Consider the following 16,602-nt stretch of genomic DNA (forward strand, 5'->3'; position numbering starts at 1 on the left):
TCAAAGAAAACATTTTTTGGCAATGATTAGCCACTTGCTTAACACAGCCATTTAATGGAGCTGCAGTTATCTAGCGATCATTGACAAGAATAGTTATATATACGGCCTCATGATGATGACCGAAGACCCAGACGGGCCTCCCAACAAACGTTCGAAGATCGGGGGACCGATTAACCCTAACGACAACAACGGTAAGGGATGCATTAGTAATGTGTTCAAAATATTCTATGTAATGAAATATTGATGAAAGACAGTTATTATGTGTACGTCAGAAATATTTTGTGAAACATTCAAATGTTGTAAGAGTCAACATGTCATCTTTTAAACTCTTGTTAGTATAACCGCTAACGCTATAGTTCAGTCGGTACGAGAGTTAGAAGGTAACCGATAGTTATTTTTTGTTTATGTTCACCGACTACTCATGTGTTGGAGGAGTACCATGAATTTACTGGTGTATTTTGTTTTAGAAATAGTCTATCCAACTATCGCTCATTGCGATCTTGAAAAAAACATTAATTATCGGAAAGTAGTTTATTTCTATTGTATCAACTCTCAACATTTCTATACACAATTTCGCATCTCATTTTTATGTGGTATATTAGTTTGAAGTACATTCGTGTCAACTAATGTGTGAGCTTGATAACATCTGCTTTAAACTAAATCTTCTATACTTTTAGCTTTTAATTTACGGGCACTGGAAGATTTTCCTGATGGCTTACTTGGAAGCGGTGGTGGAAATATGGTACCAAGTGCTGCTATGATGTCACATCAACCATCATCACAACAACCAATACATGAAACACATCAGAACCTCACTGCTTTACTTTCGACCAATCCTCCTTCCAAGGATGTAAATCATTCAGGATCAATGAACAATACAATGGTGAACACCTACTCCGGACCTGGTCCAGGTCAATATCATAACAATATGATCCCGAATGGTCTATCTAGTGCCAACTATGCGTCGCCAGGATATAATGCTGCTGTTTCTTTCTCTGGATCTAATATGATGTGCGGTTCACCATCCATCTCTTCAAGTAACTATTCTGTGAGCAATTCAATGCCTCACACTTCAGTACTATCAAATGCACCACCCAACATGAACACTATGCAAAATCAGCAGCTTTCTGGAATGGTTCAGCAAAATCAGCAACCTTCTATGCAACAACAGCCGGGACTAGGGATGATGAATGGACCATCATCAGCTATGTCCAACATGAATAATAGAGCACTACCTAATAACAATATGACGCCTCGACTTCCACACTCTCAGGTTGGGGATGCAGCAGTCATTATATATGTTAAATAAATCAAGAAATTCTCTTTTTGTATTTTAGTATGTTCACTTCTCTACCTTATATGCTTTGTAGTCTATGAATAATAGCAGCATATCCCATCATGGAAACGGGTCAATGCCGGGTCCGGGTGCACCTGGTCAGCAGATGATTGGTTCAGGCCAAATTGCTACCCCTCGACCAAGTAATGTTTCGCAGCCAAATGGAGGTCAAGTGGCAGCAATCAGTGCCAAGAGGAAACAACTGCAGCAACAACTTGTTCTGCTGTTACACGCTCACAAATGTCAGCGTCGTGAGCAGTCAAACGGAGAAGTTGACCGTGTTTGTACACTCATGTATTGTAAGACTATGAAAGGTGTGTTACAACACATGACAGCGTGTACTGATGGGACACAGTGCCAAGGTATGTGCATCAAAAGCCACTTCTGTTTTGGCTTTTCAACAACTGACTGCTGTTGCTGTATCAATTCTCCCGAAAAGTTGGACTTTTTACATCTATTCTCTTGAGACCAGCTTTTATTTTCCTTCAGACTTTTCATCTTTGTTTACGTGAAAGCTTAAATTTTTACTGCATGTTGGTTGTATTTTAGTGATAATGATATATATGCACCTTTTTAGTTGCTCATTGTGTAACCTCACGACAAATCATAGAGCATTGGCGAAGCTGCAATAGAAGTGACTGTCCAGTGTGCTTGCCTCTTAAGAGTGCTTCTGACAAGAAAAAAAGCAGTCAGGCCAGTAAGTATCTAGTGGTGTCTATATTTGACACTTGGATAGTTTAAAATATGTTAATGTATGATCTCACGATATTAGTGAAATTATTATATCAGTGTCATAGAAAATGATCTGTTCAAAATTATGAGGTGTTTTAGAATCGCCAGCTTTGGTTTTTAGATAGCATGCTCAATAGTTTGGTGCAGAATAACCAAACAGGAGGAAGTAACTCACTTAATGTCAACGGTTTGGATTTGCCAAATGCTGGACCTGCACTTAGCATGCCGCCGCAGGGCCCTCCTTCCATGTCAAACATACCTGGAAACATGCCTCCGCCACCAAACTGGCCACAGCAGCCTCCTACGCAACAACCGATAGGCGTTGATTGTGTTGGTCAGTCAAGGCCGCCGGGTCTGGTGGTCAGCGCTCAGCCTAGAGGACCACTGCCAAATACTCCTAATGTACCATCTAGTGCTAGCGGTTCACAGCCACAGTCTGTTGCCCCTGGACCAGTCAACAGTCAACCATCTGCTCCAGAAATGATCAAGGCATATGATGCGTTGGGATTACCATATCCTGGTACGGGTATGCAACATAGTGCCTTACCGCAACATCCCGGTAAGTTGCATTCTGGATTTTCAGGAATTCCATTCAGTTTCTTGTGCTTTATTTATGCTTTTTTCCTTACATCAACTATTGGCACAAATTGTGTCTTGTTATTCACAGTGCAGCGACATGGTCAGCTGGGGGTTGGGTGTATCACATCATCAAAAGATCAACCGACGAAGGAGTGGCACAAGAATGTAGCTATTGACCTGAGGAATCACCTTGTGCACAAACTGTATGTCTACAATGCTCTTTTACTCTTTATGTTCGCAAAACTTGATTTTAAACATTATTGAAGTTGTCATTATCATTTTATGGACTGTGATTTCAGTTGATCTTGTGTTTTTTCATTGTTTCTCTTTGTAGCCATGGCTTTTTATATGCAGTTTGGTTATCATTCATCTTTCATCCAAATTGTTTTTGAACCTTTGTTAGCGAGTATTTATTTAGCTTGCATTTGCTGTGAAAGCAGTTGTTAAATTTATGATTAATGCAGCCTTACCACATTGCTATATAGTGCACGTCAGCTGGATCACATGTAAAACGTCCTGTAATACATTTGCAGAGTGCAAGCTATATTCCCATCACCCCAACCAGAGATACTGAATGATCCAAGAATGACCAATCTTATACATTATGCAAGGAAGGTAGAGATGGAAATGTACTTCACAGCTAGCAGTCGGGTTAGTTTACAGTTCCAACAAGGTTCCTGTTGGTGATTCCTTTCTTGATTGTTTTCTCATGGATAATAAAGTCCAGGCATGGGTTAATCGATGTGTGAATCGGTGAGCTCGTAGTAATTTGTTTGATCTTGTTGTTTCTTCTAAAACTTATTTTACCCTAGGACACTTATGTATTCGCGGCATCTAACTTTCGCGTTTTCGCGGTGTCATCCTCTCGCGAAAATTTAATGAGCGAAACTAAACTATCATAACGAACGAGCGAAAACGTGAAGTTAAATAGCTTTGTTCATTGATATTCACGATAAAATCGTCATATTAGAAATGCAGGCGATTTTCGTCTGTGGTTGGGATCAATGGGAAATTTCTGGTACACTCATTATAGCTAATACACCGACTGAGCAGCATGGCAAAGCAAATTAAGATTATATCAGTTTAGTCACCGAATTTGTAACTGATGAGGATGAAAGTCTGGTAGGTGAAGTCATAAAATTGCAGAATAATTATTGTAGTGATGAATTTTATTACCAACCAAAAACAATATCAACCCTCATCAGGTCTAACCACATTATCTCTTCCACTGCCAACCATGTACAAATTAGCTACCGGCCTAGTGCCAGCCATTTTACCGAAATTGCCGATATTGCTTCATGATATGTATACAGTATTTTTTCAAGTTCTACTTTAATTATCTGTATAATCACGAAAATCTAAATTGGCTATTATGTCATCAACAACTAATTACCTGTTTTATGACTCGCGCGGGGTAGTTAATGAACTCACAGAAAAATGTTCGTTTTTAGATTAGCAATTCTCAAACAAAAGTTTAAAATTGCTTCGTTGTTTTAGGCTGATTTTATAGAGAAATCTTCGGACAACACAGTCAATTTCATAAAACACTTAAAGACCGTGGGTTATGTGGTCAACAAATAATAAAATCAGGTTACCAGACAATTGCTGAGAAAGTCCGCAAAATGCGTTTATGGCAGTGGCCCCTAGAAAACCCATAAATGCGTTTATGGCAGCGTAAGGGTTATACAGTTTTGGTTGTGAAGTTGGTTGCTACCTATCTATTTTCTTTTTCTTGGGATTCGAATGTGAAAGTCACAGCGGTAGGAACCTAGACGTCATTGATAGTCTAAAAAACAAATGGCAGCAAGTGATCCATATGAATTGCCGATCTCACCCACACATTTCAACCTGTGGTTTACAAATACGAACTAGTCCCAAATTGAATTTTTTTCTTATTAGCAAACTGGACCTGAGGAATGTAATCTGTTTTTTCCACTGCATTTATTTTCACATCACTATATTTTCGCACTCATCAGAGCCGCGAAATTAAGTTGCAGCGAAATTTTATTCTGTGCGCTACTCACGAAACTAAATACTAGCGAAATATAAGTGTCCTAGGGTATATGGATTACCAATGGCCATATATTTTCAACTTACCCTGCTGCTCATAAGTTTTCCTAAAACATGTTAACTCATAAAACTATAGCGGTTATCATAATTATGGGAGCGTTTAAAATAAACCCGTTATTCGTTATTAATTCTTAGTTTGTTAAGTATTAGATAAATTAAATTTAATGATGACATACATGTGAGTATTATTAACTATCGACTGATATTTGCCCTTTCGGTCTTGTTTTGGTGTAACGCAGCAATAGTTGCATTTTATGACAAGGAAATCGAATAAACTCTAAGTTTATATTTGTTGACAAAATTAGTGAAGTTTAACATGGTTTTTGAACATACATGTGCATGCAACTATATGGAAGTAAATTGGTGGCCTTGGGCGTATCAGTAGCATCTTAATATTTAGTTGGTCAGTCCTTTTTGTTAATCACAGGATAATATAAAATAGGACAGGATAAGATAAGTAAGGATAGGAGCCCAATAAATAGATTACAATGCACCCATGGGTTATGATGTCCCTGTTATACAGTCTTTTGGTCTTACGAAGATTGTGGAACTCAATGTTTTTTTCACCCCTGCCATATGATGGTTTTTTTGTGCCATATGATATCAACAAAAATTTCTTGAAATACAAATTTGGTAGTCGGCGTGCTGAATACGTCGAAATAATGAAGATGCTGATATGCTATACGCCGAAATCCCTCTTACAATGCATAAAAGAGATTCGATGCTCGCTCTCCCTCTCAGTTCAGCATTTGTTGTGTTTTGTAAATGCTCGATATTGCTTGAGCGAAATGAAAATCGGTGAGAATTAAGTGAAAGTTTATTGTGCATTTTAGCTTTTAAAGGTTTACTTGCAACAAAATTCGCATTGTAGTTGTTTGATATCAAAAAATTCAACATGTCTTACTCTACTGTTGGTGCAAAATATGTGGAAATGTGATTACAAGCTCTTAAAACCTCAATAACGAACAGTTAATCGCAGTCATTACGAAAATGTTGTAGATTAGAATCCCCTTCCAAAATGGCTCAAATGGGACGTAGCTGAACAAGATGGCTTATGTTTACACTTTCATGCAACCTCATTTGTCGAAATATTTTCACAAATATTTTGAGCACTGATATCTCAAAACCCACCATAAAAAATCGTTTAATTTTTTTAACCTTAGCTCGAAGGAGTGCGTATCATCTTCTGATAAACAAGAGGAGCCTGTTGGTCGCCTGTGATAGTCGAAAAATGTTGCAGAAATTATTCGCGCTGTTTGGCAGGAAGTATGGGTCACATAATCAGGTTACGACTAGACGATTGGACCAAGCCGAAACAAAACTGTAAAGTAGCAAGCATCTATATTTGATACGGGCTTTTCGGTAAAACCCTGAAGTGTTCGTTTAAAACTAGTGCTACGAGACGTTTTATATTGAGCATTTTATTGGCCTTTCAATTCACGTAATAAAATCACGTGTCAAAACAACCAAATTGTTTGAGTACGTCGGAGAAATAAATTGATTCCAACCTACGACGTTATCGTGATGGCGGCGATGAACTGTTTGTTTTTGAGCTTTTAAGAGCTTGTAATCACATTTCCACATTTTTTGCACCTACAGCACAGCAGAGTAAGACATGGTGAATCTTTTGATACTAAATAACTGTAATGTGAATTTTGTTGCAAGTCAACCTTTAATATAATATTAATTATGATTTTAATTTATTATACTAATGTAGCTATATAAATACATATATAACTTTACTTTATTTGCAATGGGTCCTGGGCTTGATAATGACATTGAAGGAAGAAGTAGGAAAACGGTTACCATTGCACGTACAGTACGTATATAAAATCTTGATGGTTTTTGCATTAGACATTTTTGATAAGTTTCCATACCCTCTATGCGATAATTTTGCCTTACGATGCCAACATTTTGACAAATTAATGTCGGATGACGGGAGTGCACTGTATATTTCTTGAGAATAAAACCTGCTGCTCAAATATATATAGAATGCATGATCTGAGATATTAAAGGGAGTTTATGCCATAAGTGGGAGTCAATAAAAATGGCCACTTTTTTCCGGACATCTTTGAAATATTTTTAGTTTAGTATAATACTAGATGAATGCCCAGCGTTGCCTGGGTAATACAACCGTCTTGGGACAGAATTTTTTCTGATCAACAGACAACATTTACCATTCTAACTTTTTAGCTTCATATCATGAGAAAAGGGTTTATTGTGCAGTTTAAATAAATTGAGAAAAAAATAAAACAGCGATAAAGGTTTTGAAACTTTTTCTAACAACTGTTACTTTTAAATTTCATATCATGAAATAAGTGTTTTGTTTAAATAAATTTGGAGGAAAAATAAAACTGTAGAAGTGTTTAAATGTAAATGTGAAATCATTAGCAAGTAATCGCTAAATATAGTCTGTTTTGCTATGATTACAATGAAAAATTATTTGATTATCAATGAAAAATCATATAGATCCTGTACATTTCAGTGTTGGCATCATGAGGAGAAAATATTGTTTAGATGTATAGAGTGATATAGAAACCCATCGTAATTATCAAATGCAATCACCTCCTGGTAAAAATCATCCTCATTAAAAACTAGTAGCAAAACAATATGTTAACCTTGAGAACTATAGTTACCTACAATAACTTTAGTGCATTTTGTGGTTATGATTTGCAAGAGAATGTAACATTCACTGTACTACGTGCAGAGTTCTTACCTTTGAAACAGATGTGTAACTTAAATGCTGAATTTAACTTAAATGAATTTAGCTTACTAAACACTAATTTGAAGGAAGCCTTAGTATGTATTTTAGCAAACTTCAAAACTTGTAACTAAAATTTCGTCACTTATCTGTTTGCGAATCCGTTTTTACTATAACGGATAACACTGATAGCGGCAAAATAGCATTTCAATATTTTTGTTATTTCGTCATAATCAGTAAAACAATCGCCAAATTCTAATGTCGAGAGAAATTATTGTTGATATTGTGTGGCAATTAACTAATAATAATTAATGTCATTTAGCGTGTGCATACGGTATATGATAAGAGTGATGAAATGCTAAGGACTGTATAGCTCAGTGGTTAAATGTGTGGTTTGAAACTTGTGGCTGCAATCTCCGTGAGTTCAAATCTGAACAGACGACAACGTTTGACATTTATAGATATAGATAGTGATACCTCGGCTAGCGAATGCGTATTATCTCGGCCAAATTGGATTTCGAACAAAAAGTGTGAGATTTTATGCCTCAGGCTTGAACCAAAAATTCTGCTTTCAACCAAGCCGAAATAAGGTTTTTTTATTTCACATGATGTTTGCTAGGATACGTTACTGTACTCTGTCATTAAAAAATTTTAGACTATAACTTTAGCGTAAGGTAGCCATCACTATTTGAATGTTTATGTTGAAATTGGTAACGATAAACCATGAAACTTGTGTTTTTTCCATGATCTTAGATAGAATATCTTATATTAAAATAAGACAGTAGATTTCTATGCTTTTTAATTTATCATAAGTACACAAGATTCGGATTAAACAGAGCTGAGTTATGAGTTGCTACTGATACAGTAGTACAGTATATTCCCCGACCTGCATTAGTTCATTATTAGATTTTTATTTGACAATCATTGTATTTTACATATTATTTACTCTCTTATGACACGTGATAGTTTATAATGTAAAATAGTAAAACATGCCATAAAGGGCTTTTCTACACTTGGGTTTTTCTAGAGTGGATATAAATTATTTACATTAATTATAATGGACAAATAGTTTTGGGTTTTGGACAAATTGTCTTTCAAATGGCCTTTTAGAACAAATTATGGTCGCAAACCATGGTTTGACTATACTTAAAAATATGAATTAATGATCATAATGTAGTTGAAAAAATTTTTTATTCAACTAAATTGCTATTCCAAAATATATTCAATGTTTAGAACATATCGCATCATGACACATTAAAGGTACCTCGGACTGATTCTTTCACATTCAATCCCGTTCAATAGTTAGTCTATTCACTCTTTGTTTGAAAACATTTGAGGAAGCCTTCGGTTTACAAGTGGTTGATCATCTAAATGCGCTTTTGTAGGAGAATTATTATCATATGCTTGCTGAGAAGATATATAAGATACAGAAGGAGCTGGAGCAGAAAAGGGAGTCACGGCGACAGCAGATGAAAAACATACAAGCAGGCTCTCAGGCTATGCCGGTCATGCCTTCATCGCAGCCCGGAGCTGGCCCTCCTGAGTTGTCTCAGCTCAACAATATGGCACCCCTTTCTAACGCCGGCTCTATCAATTCCAACATGAATGGTTAGTTTTTGTAAACCTTTTACCATAATTGTCTCCAGTACATATGTTAATAATTTTAGGTTGGCAACTATTGAGGTATTTTTGAGCAGTTATTTGACAATAGAAGTGAAACATGCTTTGCTTTCATATGGTAGTATAAACACTATTGCCCTTATTTCTTCTTAAGTTAAAGGTTGACTTGCAACAAAATTCACATTACAGTTATTTGGTTTCAAAAGATTCACCATGTCTTACTCTGCTGTGTTGTAGATGCAAAATATGTGGAAATGTGATTACAAGCTCTTAAAAGCTCAAAAACGAACAGTTGATCGCAGCCATCACGAAACCGCCGTAGATCGAAATCACTTTATTTCTCTGACGTAGTCATTACATTTGGTTATTGTTTTGTCATGTGATGTTCTCACGTAAATTGAAAGGCCAATAAAAGGCTCAATATAGAACTTCTCGTAGCACTAGTTTATGACAAACACTTTGGGTTTTACCAAAGACCTCGTATCAAATATAGACGCTCGCTACTTAACAGTCTTGTTTAGGCTTGGTCTAACCTTCTAGTCGTAATCTGATCAAACAGCGCGAAATATTTATGCAGCATTTTTCAACTATCACAGGTGACCAACAGGCTCGTCATGATTATTGGAGGATGATATGCACTCCTTTGAACTAAGTTTAAAAAATTCAACGAATTTTTATGGTAGGTTTTGAGATATCAGTGCTCAAAATTGCAGCATTACAATGATGATGAAATAAACGTGTGAGAACAATAGACATGGCTTTATTGAATGCGTGAAGTATATTTGTGAAAATATTTCGACGAATGAGGTTGCGTGAAAATATAAACAGAACCCATCTTGTACAACTGCGTCCCATTTGAGCTGTTTTGGAAAGAGATTTTAATCTATGGCGGTCTCGTGATGGCGGCGATTAACAGTTCGATTTTGAGCTTTTAAGAGCTTGTAATCACATTTCCACATATTTTGCACCTACAACACAGCAGAGTAAGACTTGGTGGATCTATTGATATCAAATAACTGTAATGTGAATTTTGTTGCAAGTCAACCTTCAAGGTTTTATTTAAAACTTGCGTGATGTGATGGCTTTCGAAACTCTTACGTGTTTTTCTAAACAGGTCCCAACAGTGTGCAGTCCAATCCCGGAGGGCCAGGTTCTGTGCCTAGTTATTCTGGTCCACCATCTGCAGGCCCTCAAAGCATTGCCTCTGCTTCCATGATGAGTCCTCCCATTGGAGGCAGCAACACAGGTATGCCTGTCTCAAAGGCTCTGCAGGAAAGTAAGAATGATTTCCATGAGGCTCGTAGGAGGCAACAGATGCAGCAAAGTGGCAACGTAAGTAATATCACGCTGCAAGTTGTCTTTGCCTGACCGGTAATGGCGATTTTACAAGCTATCCATGCATATCTGTTGATATGTACATTTAATTTTGGTTTTGTTAAGGAGTTTAAGACGGAGGTGAAGACTGAGCCAGATGTTCCTATGGATGTAATGTCAGGTAATGAGATGAAGGCTGAGATAAAATCAGAGCCAGTTGTGAAGGTATGTTTACATGTCTAATCTTATTTTTTTGTATTTTTAATGTTTGGTTAATATTCCTATACCCTCCGAGTATAGTATACATAGTATAGTATACATTGAGTAAGCCATACCATTGATCATTAACCAATACAGCCTAGGTGTTTGATTGATTGATGTACAGTAAATAAGAAATAATTTTTGTTTGGGTTATCATTGTATTATTTACGTTAAATAGAGCAGTTTTTGTATCTAATATCTGTGATTCATTTTTAATGCCGAATGTTCTACAGTCAACATATTTCTTACTGCTCTTTTTTGAAGGTTGTTGAAATTATTTAATTACGTTGAAACTGAAACAGTTTTTCAATTTTTCAACCATCACAGCTGTTCACACATTACCTCCTTTTCTAGCATAGCATTAGGCTACTAACAAAAGGTTTTTTTGATATGAACATGCAATTTGTAAACTTGAGCACTTTATGTGGCACATAAATCTAGAGTTGCAAGAAAGTGTATCAATGGAAAACTCATCAATATTGGAGTCACAGTAGAAACATCAGTGCACTTAGTAAGGCAAATTCAACAAGATAAACATCCGTTGTTAGCCATTTGAAGGTCACTTATTAGTGGTGTAACTAGCAATATAAGCTTATAGTTATCGCAGCCAGCTCCATTTGTCACGAAAAAAAGAATAAAATCAATACACCTGTAGACTGCGCGGCTCTTGAAAAAATGTCTATTTTTGGATTAGCCCACTTATGATTTTTACTAAACATGACATGAATTTAGTTAAACAAAAGTATTGTTGAATTACTCAAAAAATATTTGCAAGTTCTTTAACCAGGATAATTGGGAATGTACTATTATAAACATACAATATGTATTTTATACATACTGTATGTTTATAATAGTGTTTTTTTGTTCTCGTTCAGTAAATTACAAAAAATTTCCTTGTTTGTCAAACCTAGCTAGTGTGCAGTCGAGATAATTCTATTGGATGCTCTTGTACATGAACTGGTATCATTGTTCGTGAGTTGCCTACCAGATTTTTAGCGTATAGCTTTTATCCATATATCTGTTGTGTCATTAGGAAGAACCAAGATCAGCACCTCATACCCCAAAGCCCGATGTGAAAGACATAAAGGATGTCAAACCAGCCACCCCTTCCACACAACCTAAACAACCGACACAAAAGAAGGTGTTCACCGCTGATGAGCTACGGCAGGCTTTTGTTCCTCTTGTTCAGAAGCTTTTGAAGACTGAGGAGTCTGTGCCTTTTCGTCAGCCCGTCGATGCTCAGGCTCTCAATATACCGGTGAGTATCTTTAGCTTCACGTGCCCTCAATATACCCTAGAGTATCTGTAACTCCATGTGCCCTCAATATACCCGTGAGTATCTTTAACGTCACGTGCCCTCAATATACCCGTGAGTATCTGTAACTCCATGTGCCCTCAATATACCAGTGAGTATCTTTAGCGTCACGTGCCCTCAATATACCCGTGAGTATCTTTAACTCCATGTGCCCTCAATATACCCGTGAGTATCTTTAGCTTCACGTGCCCTCAATATACCCGTGAGTATCTTTAACTCCATGTGCCCTCAATATACCCGTGAGTATCTTTAGCGTCACGTGCCCTCAATATACCCGTGAGTATCTTTAGCTTCACGTGCCCTCAATATACCCGTGAGTATCTTTAGCTTCACATGCCCTCAATATACCCGTGAGTATCTTTAGCTTGATGGGCCCTCAATATACTACCTGTGAGTATCTTTAGCTTGATGGGCCCTCAATATACTACCCGTGAGTATCTTTAGCTTGATGGGCCATCAATATACCCGTGGGTATCTTTAGCTTGATGGGCCCTCAATATACCCGTGAGTATCTTTAGCTTGATGGGCCACGCCAAACCCGCACTCTTTCAATCTTCTCAATTCTTTGTCAACTACTTTTTGTCTGCTTGCAGATTGGTCACACATTAGCAGCATATTTTATTGTGGTATTCCTCGCGTTGTTTTAGGACTACCATCACATTATCAAGAATCCCATGGACCTTCAGTCGATACAGAATAAGTTAGACGCTGGTTCTTATGATGATCCTTGGCAGTTTTGCGATGATGTCTGGCTGATGTTTGATAATTGCTGGGCATATAATCGCAAAACCTCAAGGGTGTACAAGTCTGGATCCAAGGTAAAATATAGCTTGATTACACTCCGCTGTTACTCATCTCAGTGATTTGTCTCACGTAAAATCTTTGTCACGCTTTTCTTCTTATAATTTTATGGCCACTCATTTAGTAAAACTTGCTAAAGGGGTTGCGATTCAAGGTGTTAAGGTTAACAGATTTTAAGGTTAACAGATGATGAGGTTAGCAAATGTTAATGTTAATAAATGCTAATGTTAACAGATTTAAGGTTAACAGATGTCGAGGTTAACATGTGTTGAGGTTAACATGTGTTGAGGTTAACAGATGTCGAGGTTACCAAGTGTTAAGGTTAACAGATGTTTCAGACATGATTTTGATGTTAGACAAACAAAACATCCGTTTTAGAGATAAAAGCTTTTAGCCATGGCGTAAAGCGGTCATTTCTTCAGCGAAACACATACTTGTGAATTACGGTAACGAGACAAAAGCACTTTAGCTGTGCGTCATCCTTATACATTGTATACCATCTAGTCGCTACTCTATGTTCTTATAGTAAACCAACATGATATATTGTTGTAATGTGAAGTTGAACCCATTCGACAAATACCAAACCATCGAGCGGTGGTAGTGGAATTCCACCAATCGGATTGCGCATACAATATGTGGAGTGTGCAGTAAGAAGTTCTTCTTACACAAATTGGAAAAAAGCCCTTTAAAGTTAGCTATTTCCGAAAGTCATTTATTTATATCCTATCAACGCATGCTCAGCCTTTATCAATAAGAATTTTGAAATGACAATTTTTTATAATCTTGTTCAAAAAAATTTCACATAATTGTATAGTGTTGTAGCTGTTTCCAGTTGCTATTTTGCCAAGGTGGTGAATCTTTTTAACTATTCTCGCACCTTGAAAATGTTGATAAAACCTGGTATTTGGTTGAGCTTAACCAAAAATATTTTTGAAACCCTGAATCTGTAATGTTATTTGCTGCTGTTTATGGAATAAAAATTTGTGTTGTCGGTGAACATTTAACTGGAGGGAGTGGTGAGCACATAATGCACGCAGAGTTTGTTGACTACGAAACTCTTCTTCTTTAGTCTCTGTCTAGTTCTCTACTCTTGTGCCTTATGTTGTATCCATTTCTACAAGAAGGCTTTGTTATGTTGTAGCTGGCAGAAATTTTTGAAGTCGCTGCTGACACGGAAATGCAGAAGTTGGGGTTCTGCTGTAGCAGAAGATATGTGTTTCACCCGCAGACCTTATGCTGCTATGGTAAGCAGCTGTGCACAATCAACAGGGAACAGGTCTACTACAGCTACGAGAATAGATATGTCTATTGTGAGAAATGCTTTGATGAGATTCAATCGGATATCGTCAACTTGTCAGATGAAGTGACAGGCAACCCTGTGCAGCTTCAGAAATCATCCTTTACCAAACAAAAGGTATGTTCGATGATATATATTTGAGTTGATATATTTCTAACGGCGGTTATTGGCACTTGAGCTATTATTGCTTGAAAAACTAGTTTAATCGAGTGCAGAGAGTTGAATAATCATGTCAGCTATATAGAGCTAGCATTAAAATTTTAGAGAATTCGCTCATTTTGAGAATTATAAATGCTCTTTTCTGGCTGCTGATCTGAAATACTCCCAGGACTACCTGTTTGATGTATTTCATTTTGTCCTCTATGTGTTGGCAGCTGATGGTGATGAGGCTTCATTGATTTTTGACCGGTTTTTGTCTATCTCATTATAATACAACCCTATCTAACCCTACAACCCAACAATACCGAACCTTTGTAGAATGACCATCTAGAATTGGAAAAGTTCACAGCCTGCACTGACTGCGGTCGAAAATTGCATAGCATCTGCGTGCAACACATGGATGCTATTTGGCCTCAGGGTTACACATGCGAGGCCTGTTTAAAAACTAAGGGTGCTAAGAGGAAAGACAACAGATTTACAGGAAAAAGTAGGTTCTTGTGATAGATACGAATACATTCGTTGTTATTTTGAGGATTTCGGGATGTGACTTTGCTTTGCTCCAAATAAAATGTATTTTGGCTCAACTTTGCTTTTATTATCCGAAAACCGTTCATTTGCATCGTTTTACTTCAGGACTGCCCACATGCAAGCTCAGCATCTACCTGGAATCAAGGGTGAACAACTTCTTAAAGAAGAAAAACATAGGTGCTGGTGAGGTGATCATTAGAGTATTAGCTTCCGGTGATAAAGAAACTGAGATGAAACCTGGTATGAAGGAACGCTTCCCCAACCTCCCTGCTTCTTATCCTTATCGCACTAAAGCCATGTTTGCATTTGAGGAGATCGATGGACAGGAAGTGTGTTTCTTTGGCATGCATGTTCAAGAGTATGACGACAAGTGCTGCCAGCCAAATAGAGGGCGTGTGTACATATCATATTTAGACTCTGTGCATTTCTTTCAACCGCGTGAATACAGGACTGCGGTCTACCACGAGATACTCATTGGATATCTAGATTACAGCAAATCCCTTGGATTCAACTGGGGCCATATATGGGCCTGTCCGCCATCGGAAGGTGACGACTATATCTTCCATTGTCATCCGAGTGAACAAAAAATACCAAAACCGAAGAGACTACAGGACTGGTATAAAAAAATGTTAGACAAGGTAAGATGATATGCATGTACGCTACTTGCTCATGTCTAGATTGGTAAAGTATTTACATTTTGGCTTGTACCTACATAAACATGTTATACGACACATCAGAGACATAATCTCATGAAAGTTGCCTTTTCATTACATGTAGTCCTCCAATCAGTCGTTTGTGTTTATTACCAAACTGTTACACGACTCGTGATATTTTGTAAAAGCATGTGCAGTGTTCTCTTAATTGTTTGTAAAGCTCTCATGCATTGTTGTGTGGTACAGGCCATAATTGAGGGTGTTGTGGTGGAATACAAGGACATCTACAAAGACGCCGTGGAGAAAAGTTTGCAGTGTGTCACCGATGTGCCATACTTCGAGGGTGATTTCTGGCCTAATGTCCTCGAGGAAAGTATAAGGGTAAGGAACTATCTGCACTCCCTGTCAGCTACATTGCTAATGCCAGTCATTCCTTCTTATTGCTGTTGTGTCAATGGAGATAGGAATAATCATTAGCTGTTTGAGAAATGGGACGATCGAAACATACTTGGCAGGTTAGTCGGTTTCAAATGTATGCAGAAAATATAGTTGTTTAGCAACGGTTTCAAGTTCAAATAATGTGCATATTGTTACAGGAAGATTGCTGACTTCAGCGCTTTTAACTTGTCTTTATTATTCAACAATGGTAATAATTAAGGCTGTGGTCGTTACAGAAAATCATAATTGCGCATTGATAAATACTCACTGATTCCCAGATGTAAACTGCATTACAGTTGTAGGAAGTTTTTACCTGGATATGTCTGTAGTTGCATTAGCAATGCAATAGTATTAAGAAAAATGTCATAGCCATACAGCATATTCGCATTGCGCTACAATGCAGTACGCAGTGTACATGCAGAAATACTGATTTCTAAATCGCAGGAAGCCGTATTGGTGCAGTGACAGTATTACCTATTACATGGATGTAGTGGGAGTGTTACTAACACACATTTAAAAGTGTTAGATACAGTAGAACCTTTGGCATTACATTTTATCCACGGTATCAACTTCATACTAATTCACAGATGCAGTTGCAAGTATTGAAGAATGCGCATTCACAGTTTGTATGAATTGCTAGGTTTTAGGTAATGCGCCATGAAAATCAATGCGTAGTAGATCGCGATGGGGATTTGCAGTAGGAGCGCAGTAGCAGTAAATGTTTACCATGCTTTAGAATGTTGTAAAACGCTGCAATGTTTTAAAATCACTGTGCACTGCAATGACGAAATGCAATTT

At 37.3% G+C, this 16,602-nt stretch overlaps 1 protein-coding gene across 1 annotated transcript in view; it reads left to right on the forward strand.

Annotated features, from left to right (window-relative positions):
• LOC137405785 (histone lysine acetyltransferase CREBBP-like) overlaps positions 1 to 16,602 on the forward strand; it is a 27,751-nt gene continuing 11,149 nt past the window's right edge. The window contains exons 1-16 of the mRNA XM_068092183.1: positions 1 to 191; positions 678 to 1,273; positions 1,371 to 1,698; positions 1,914 to 2,033; positions 2,190 to 2,627; positions 2,736 to 2,850; positions 3,181 to 3,298; positions 8,804 to 9,026; positions 10,153 to 10,370; positions 10,479 to 10,577; positions 11,647 to 11,871; positions 12,576 to 12,746; positions 13,871 to 14,143; positions 14,504 to 14,672; positions 14,819 to 15,351; positions 15,613 to 15,747. Coding sequence (XP_067948284.1) covers positions 110 to 191; positions 678 to 1,273; positions 1,371 to 1,698; positions 1,914 to 2,033; positions 2,190 to 2,627; positions 2,736 to 2,850; positions 3,181 to 3,298; positions 8,804 to 9,026; positions 10,153 to 10,370; positions 10,479 to 10,577; positions 11,647 to 11,871; positions 12,576 to 12,746; positions 13,871 to 14,143; positions 14,504 to 14,672; positions 14,819 to 15,351; positions 15,613 to 15,747 — 3,843 coding nt within the window. The 5' untranslated portion in view covers positions 1 to 109. The remainder of the gene's footprint in view (positions 192 to 677; positions 1,274 to 1,370; positions 1,699 to 1,913; positions 2,034 to 2,189; positions 2,628 to 2,735; positions 2,851 to 3,180; positions 3,299 to 8,803; positions 9,027 to 10,152; positions 10,371 to 10,478; positions 10,578 to 11,646; positions 11,872 to 12,575; positions 12,747 to 13,870; positions 14,144 to 14,503; positions 14,673 to 14,818; positions 15,352 to 15,612; positions 15,748 to 16,602) is intronic.

Source organism: Watersipora subatra, chromosome 10 (genome assembly GCF_963576615.1).
Source record: "Watersipora subatra chromosome 10, tzWatSuba1.1, whole genome shotgun sequence".
Taxonomy (NCBI): Eukaryota; Metazoa; Bryozoa; class Gymnolaemata; order Cheilostomatida; family Watersiporidae; genus Watersipora; species Watersipora subatra.